At 36.4% G+C, this 8,134-nt stretch overlaps 1 protein-coding gene across 1 annotated transcript in view; it reads right to left on the minus strand.

Annotated features, from left to right (window-relative positions):
- bmper (BMP binding endothelial regulator) overlaps positions 1-8,134 on the minus strand; it is a gene marked incomplete in the record, with an annotated part of 36,719 nt that overhangs the window by 6,680 nt on the left and 21,905 nt on the right. Inside the window, 7 exon segments of the mRNA XM_014021608.1 lie at positions 1,673-1,777; positions 2,766-2,900; positions 3,065-3,174; positions 3,422-3,521; positions 4,157-4,239; positions 4,726-4,816; positions 5,172-5,254. Coding sequence (XP_013877062.1) covers positions 1,673-1,777; positions 2,766-2,900; positions 3,065-3,174; positions 3,422-3,521; positions 4,157-4,239; positions 4,726-4,816; positions 5,172-5,254 — 707 coding nt within the window.

Genomic DNA, 8,134 nt, shown 5'->3' on the forward strand with positions numbered 1-8,134 from the left:
ATTAATAATTTTAATACAATATAGTCATTTCTGCATTTTTGGAAGGAGGTCACCTAATAAATGTCATTACAGAAAATCTAACTGCTCATTTTAAATCAATACTTTTTCTTTTAATACTTAAGTACAAAAAAATATCAGATACTTCAGGACTTTTACTCAATATTCCCAAAGGAGACTTTAACTTTTACTGAAGTAATTTTTAGGTAAGATACTTGTACTTTTACTCAAGTATGACTTTGTGGTACTTTATACAACACTGGTGAAGATTGCCTTCAAACTCAGAAACTCCACCAATAAGCAACCAGCTGCAGAACTATTTTCTGTCTAAATTTGTGTTAAAGACAATAATTTTGGTTAAAAAGAAACACTATCCTTTACTGCAATTGTTCCTTTTTAACTCTACTTGGTAAGTTTTAGGGCTGTGAAACAAATAAGTTCTCAGAGAAACGTTTTGTTTAATCCTAAAATTTGATGTGTTCTAGAGGTCAATAACGAAACAGTTTAGACCACCAGCGTTACTCTACAGTTCTCCATGGTGACCCCTAACAGCAGGTGAGAGCTTGTCGTAACCACTGGAAGCGTGTGAACTTGGACTATCACTGACAGCGTGACCGGCACCGGCCAGCGGAATGCGAGGAATCTGCTCCCACCAACCGACAAATGACTTCGGAACAACCGCTGCGACAGGTGAACGCAACTCAAAGCTTTTTCCTGACAGCAGTTTCCAGAGTTTTTCAGCTCACACAGGCTTCAGGTTTTGACAGGCATCTAAAGTGGGCCTGAGCTAAAAATACACAATGAAAAACTATTATGAAATATTATAAAGAACTAGACCTCTTTATCTAAATTTGTATGGAAATTTTATCTCTTTTCTTCGTGCAGTGATATGAAACAACGCGATTTCTGGAGAAATATTAAAGAATACCTAATGCAACAATTATGCAAAATCTGTAAAAACTAGTTTAGTTAAAGCTGCTGCCAGGATCATCATGGTAACTACACAACTGTGACTATCACTCCCTGGCTGCCAAGTTAATGTGAGGCAGACAAAAAAAATTTAAACTGAAAAGTAACTTTTTTTTTTATTCTGTGAGCAGCAGACGACTCAACATAATGTATTTTTATGTTTTTCATCAGTGTTTTATTTAGGAGATATGACAAAATTAAGTCTTCATTTCAGTTTTGTTGAGAAGATTTTGAGCTAAAATATGAAAGCTTGGGCGTTGTACTCTGCATTCTGGAAAGAATTAAAGGACAACTTTAAGTCCTACAGCAGTGAAAGACACAGTGAGTGAAAACGTTTTGATGCGTACTTTGTATATTAACCAAAAATAAACTGCAGGACAAGAGTTTGCAAAAGATAACTATTTTTATAGAAAACTCCATATTTATGTGAGATCATAAAGACAAAAACAGGAAAAAGATTGTGTTTGGATTAGAAGAGGAGTGCATTATGATACAGTAAAGCTGATTTTGTTAAGATTTTTTTGGAAATAGTTCAACCGGAGTGAACCAACATTTTCATATTTTTGTATGTACATCAAAACAGTTTAAAATCTTAAAGGGTCAGACAGGGTGGACAGAAAAAATGGTAAAACAGTTGAGTCAGATGAACTAAACATTAAATCCTGATGGGAAGACAAGAAGAAGAAGAAGATGTGTTTTCACTCACCGAGGGGCAGCTGGTGATCGGTACACACTGTTTGGGCCGACACTCGACGTTGCCTTTAACGCACGCACAGAGAGTACAGTTAACAGACGACCACATGTCCCCTTCCTACACAAATAAAAACACAGGATGACAACATGAGTGCACACATATTCTACATTTTCTTTAATCTATTCAGATGTTCTTTTTTATTTCCCTGTAAACCACTTTATCCACTTTTTACATTTACTGATATTTTTCCACGCATCTTTGAGTCAGCCCATTTGTTTTTACAAAAACAGCAATCTGTGCACTGATGCAGATATAAGCAATGAATCATTTTTGGTTTTCTGAGCTGAAAATCTCCATTTGTCTGTTCTTTACACCAGTGGTTCCCAAACTTATTATATTCTGACCCACAAAATATCCATGGCYAAAACTTGTGACCCCAAATATTACTGGTCTGAGTACACGAACTTCGTTAATAACCCTAAAAACACAGTTTTTTTTTGACAATCTAAACAGCTTGTACACAAATATAAAAACTTATTTAAACTTTCTTTTGTGTGTTTTTGTAATAGTTATAGGGAAAATATTACACCAGCAATTATTTTATTACCCTTTAAATTGATTTCTGGAGTTTATCCAAGGTGCTTCATGACCCATAATTGGGTCCCAAGCCAAACTTTGGGAACCAAAGTGCAGTGGTTCCCAAACTTTTCAGTTTTTGACCCACAAAATAACAGTAGCAGAGACCTGTACCCTCAGCTATTTTTGGATGATGATTTGTATCAGGTCAACTAAACATGGGCATAGTAACAATATTTTTATACTACATTTATCCATTTTAAATATACTAACCTCACTCCTTTGTAACAACTAAGGCAAAAATCTAATTAATTCAGAAAATCTTTTCAGGACCCCACCTTGATGTTTCGGGACCCCACTTTGGGAAACACTGCTTTACACTACATTTAATTCTTTCATTGATATACTTGTCATTTGTTTAGATCACATTTAACAACTTGCTATTCTTTATATAATCATCCATCCATCCATCCATCCATCCATCCATCCATCCATCCATCCATCCATCCATCCATCCATCCATCCTCACCCTGTAGATCTTGTTCCGGACTCTGCAGTACATCACGTCCTCCACCTCCACGTACGACAGACACTCCTCGCAGCACTGAGAGCCCTGACAGCTGCCTGGCCGCGAGCACCTCTTCTTACACACCACCGTCGAATCCTAAAAAAGGAAGTAAAACATGCAGATCATAAATGAGATTTAATTACACAAAGAGTAATCACATTTAAAATCATTCCTGCTTTATGATGAATATTTAACAGACAGAAATTATAACTGGATTTTTTTGCCCCCTAACACAAAGAATTTCATGTCCAGGAAATGACCTTGCAGGTGCAGGTGGTACAGTTGTTGAGTCTGAAGGAAGTGCCGTTTTCATAGACGTCGCTGTGGAAGAGACAACTTCCTAAAGAGAGGTCAAAGACCTTCCTCTGACCTGGAGGAGAAAAACAACCACACAAATAAATAAATAAATAAATAAATAAATAAATAAATGACAGAAACAAAAACTAGGTTACTTCAAAAGCTGTGATTTTATGTATGTTTAGTTGTTCGTATTGTTGAGATTTTGCAAATTGCATCATTTTTCATCAAAAGCAACAGGAAACTATAAGATTTAGACACTGAAAATACATTTCTGTTTTTTTCAACACAAGGCTCGGTTTGCTGGTACTGGTCCATACCGACACATCTGGGGCAGCACTGTCCAGGTGGGGTGTGGGTAAGGTGGGCGGGGCATGACAGCACAGGACACACCTCCTTCACGCAGAGCGTCCGGCCTCCCTGGAACAAAAAAATAATAATAATGAAATAAAGAAGTTATCATCAATTATTAGTATCTGCAATAGGATAAAAATTAATGTATATTATAGTCATGTTGCTTCTCCTGTTTTTCTGGTATATGTCATTTTTTGTTTAATTAATTTAATGTTTCCTACCTAGTTGAACACTTTTTTTTATATATTAAGCCTCTCTGATATTACACCCCAACTGTTAGTTTCGTAAAATATTTTTGCTGTAATTCATCAAATCACTTATTTTGGTAATGTGTAAAATAATAATAATAATAATAATAATAATAATAATAATAATAAACATAAATATTTAATTCATTAGGTTTAAGTATCAGAATAAAACCAGCCAAGGATAACTTTGAAGCCTATCGGTCCTAAAAAGGTGTCAAGACATAAATGCGTCACCGTGTTTATGGACGTACCTGTTAGGTTTGTTTATCTAAGGGGGAGGGCGGGGGAGGGAGTGACATTGGAGAAAAACAGGAGAGGATGTTGTTCCAACTAAAGATTTGTGACTCTCAGGAGACTGGGCCGGGGGGGGCATGGCCCCCCCTGGCCCTACCCCCCTGCTGGCGCCCCTGTTTCCTGCTCAGAGGTGAGGACGGACGTGGTCTGTGTACTCACGGTGCACGTGCACTTGATGCAGGGCTTGCCTTCCGGACTGAACTCCTCCTTTTCTTTATACAGGTGACCCTCAAATATACAACCTGCAGCGATAAACATGACTTGTAAATATAACGTGTCACTTTTCATATTAAACCTTTGCTGTCTAAATGCACATACAGCCTTTTGTGTAAACATATGGTTGAATGAACTCACAGATATTTAAAGTATTTTGTTCTAAACATTTGGACACTTTGTTTTATACAGAATAAAAACCTTTTTTTTAAACATGCTCTGCTAAATTACTAATAATTTAGTTTTTTTGTTCTTTTAATTGTTTTCAAGGGATTTTCCCAATGTTTAAACATCTTCATCTTCAGTTGTTTTTATCAGTCATAAAATGATAAAAGACACATTACAGCTGAAAATAATTCATCAATTACACCTGATAACAAAATTAAGGCTAAAATTAAATAATCAATAGATATGAATCACAACTTTTACCTTTGAGATCTAAAAACTGTTGCAAACATTAAAAGCTTCTAATATTTCTTTTGGTGTTTGAAGACATCTTTGAAACGTGTACTCACCTGGACAGGTGGGACAGCACTTTTTAGGGTGAATCTTTGGGTTCTTGCAGTGGATGACACACTGCACCTCTGCCTCAGTGATCACACCTTCCTGTCACAACATAAAGCAAAGTAAGAACTCTTTTCAATTGTCTTCTTATATCAGTGATCTTTTTGCACAAAACTTGAATTATCTTTCAATTATTATTACATCTTCTTCTGTGTCCGCTGCCCTTTAATGTAAATAATAAACAGTAAGTGATAAATGATCTGAACTTTATCAAGTCCCTACACACTCCAAAACACTTCACACAGTTACTGATCAGAAGCTACATTGTTGCCACCGCTAGTTTTATGACAAAACGTATCTAGAGGTTAGTGTTTTCCACATTTAGGTTTAAAAACACCCCCAATAATTTCACTTCTCGTGCGCTGAGAGCCAGGTTAGCTCAGTTTCAGATACACACCTGACAGCGTCTGGTGATGCAGGGTTTGGTGGACGTGGTCCAGGACACAGAGCTGTTATATGATCGTCCATCTAACAAGCAGCCTGAAGGAGATGAAATGAGTCATAAATTATTTATTTTTTATAGTTTGAGGACTTCATAATTAGCAAAAACAATATTAACATATAATTGAGAACATTTTATTAAATTTTTTATTAAAAACTCCTTCACAGTTGAAATGTAAACTATAATCTAAAACAGATGTTCGTCAACATTTTTGCATTCTGTAAGTATTTTAATTTAAGACAAAATCTTGTAACTTTTTTGTAAAGGTTCAATAAATCACAGCTGCTGAACTGTCAACCACTAAACGCTAAATAAATTTATTTATTTCATCCCTTTTACAGTAAGTGACCTCTGATCAATGTTGAACTTTTCATAAATTGAAACCTGATCACAGCCATTGATCTACTTCCTTCTTTGTAAAACAAACCCTCCGGTGCTTTATGACTGCTTCAGGAAGACATTCAGTACTTTATTGGTAAAAATAAAAACAAAACAGAATATTAAAAGAAAGAAAGAGACATTCTGTTCATATACCCTCGCTGAAGGACTGATGTGACGACTGTGTCTAAATTATTGTCTGTTCTAGATTTTCTTGGATCTGATTCAGTTTTGTAATCAGTTTATGTATGATCTGTAAACAAACATTTTAACATGTTTTAAACAAGCGGTTTCCAAACTTTCCAGCTTCTGACACAAAACAACTGCAAATAATGATGAACAATAAACTGAAACAGATTTAACTTGTAATATATTACTAATGTCTTTATATTGGTTTTTTTGTATCAACTACAGAGAAACTATAATATTTGGAGATATTTGTGAAATTAAATTTGATTCTATGAGGTCATTCTAAAAACCTCATCTCAGTGTCTCTACAGTATCTATCAAGGTTATTAAAGGGACCCCTGATTAGTTGTAACATTAGACTTTATTTGATAAACATTTATTTTAACTGTAAAATAAAGACTGTAAAAATACTGTAGGCTGTTTAGTTTTGTAAAGTTTTAAAAATATATTTTAACACGGACGGAGCCATTTTATTTACACACAAAGCATTCTGGGTAAATGATGACGTGGATAGGTCCTCGGTGTGGGCGAGCTATATCCATCCTGAAGGTTAATCTTGGACAATATCTGATGATCGACTCTTTTAAATGAAACCAGAGAGCGTTGACAGAGAGGAGAAGGTAGAAATGACTCAGCCTGTAACTGAAAATATGGATGGAGGACAACAGAGCTGCTTCATGGAAGAAGAACCTCAGCTTAGCCTGTTAGCCTTTGTACTAGCCCTCACGCTATATTGCCTTATATTAGCTCAGTGCTAGCACGACAAACAAGCTAAACTGAGGTCCTCCATTCATATTTTCAGTTTCAGGCTGAGTCATTTTTGCGTTCCCCTCTCTGTCATGTGGATGGAGGACCTCAGTGACGAGAGGAGAATGTGTAGCACTGAGCTAATACATATATATGGTGTTAGCGTCGGGGCTAATGCTAAAGCTAACAGGCTAAGCTGAGGTTCTTCTTCCATGAAGCAGCTCTGTTGTCCTCCATCTATATTTTCAGTTCCAGGCTGAGTCATTTCTACCTTCTCCTCTCTGTCAACGCTCTCTGGTTTCATTTAAAAGAGTCGATCATCAGATATTGTCCAAGATTAACCTTCAGGGTGGATATAGCTCGCTCACACCAAGGACCTATCCACATCATCATTTACCCAGAATGCTTTGTGTGTAAATAAAATGGCCCCGTCCGTCTATTATATTTTTAAACTTTTAGTTTAAAAATGATATAAACTGAACACCCTACAGTATTTTTATAGTCTTTATTTTATAGTTAAAATATATGTTTATTAAATAAAGTCTAATGTTACAACTCATCAGGGATCCCTTTAATGAAAAACTCAAAGTTTGTAATCTGTAAAAAAGAAAAAAATTGTATAGGTCCTCTGGACGGGTTCTTCTTTAATGAAACGTTTCGTCTCTCTTCTCTTTCGAGAGACGAAATGTTTCATTAAAGAAGAACCCGTCCAGAGGACCTATACAATTTTTTTCTTTTTGATTTTTTACCTGGATTACTGAGATGCATCAGGACGTTCGTAATCAGTAATTTATGCATGTTATGTTGACTTTTATTGTTTTTGGCACATTGGTTTTTTTAATCTGTAACTTCTATTATTTGTAATTGTCCTGTTCTTATATTCAATGTTCTTGGGTTTTGTTGTATCACTGTATTTACGTGGGTGCAACAGTAAAATTTCTCCCAAGGGAGACAAATAAAGAATTTTGACTTGACTCGACTCGTGACCCCCAGTGGGCGCTCGACATTTATGATGAGTATGAATGAACAGGATGAGCACAATACATTTTGTTTTTAAATGAAGAAGATCATGTGAAAACAAAGAAAATACACCAACAACGTGCCACAAAATGTAAGCTAAGCCTGATGTTGCTCAGTTTGGAACCTGGGCTGTAAGAACAAATATATGAGTCTTCATGATAAGACATGATGAGATACTGAGGAGTTTCAGCCTCATAAAAGGAACTGTATTTCTGTTGCTTGTAAACCTAACGGTGAACCCCTCCAGCAGCCAAACTGTCTCCACGCTCCCCTGCTGTGTGTGTGTATCTTTACGTGAGGTAAATAATGTAGATTTACTCCCACAGGCTGGATTTAGGCCTGGCTGTTTGGACACAATGCAATAAAGGAGTCCCTCAAGACTTCGTGAGTGTGCGCGCACGTTTAAAGACCCTGGTTAACATCTTTATGTTTGGGTGTTTTAACAGTCCGCCGTGCAGCTGCAGATACCACAACCCTGCAATAAAGCTTCCACGGCTGCTTTTTATCCTCGTCACAGTTTATTTACTGTAATATCAGGCTGGAAACGCACACACACACACACACACACACACACACACACACAC

This window comes from Austrofundulus limnaeus, unplaced genomic scaffold, assembly GCF_001266775.1.
Source record: "Austrofundulus limnaeus strain Quisiro unplaced genomic scaffold, Austrofundulus_limnaeus-1.0 Scaffold299, whole genome shotgun sequence".
Taxonomy (NCBI): Eukaryota; Metazoa; Chordata; class Actinopteri; order Cyprinodontiformes; family Rivulidae; genus Austrofundulus; species Austrofundulus limnaeus.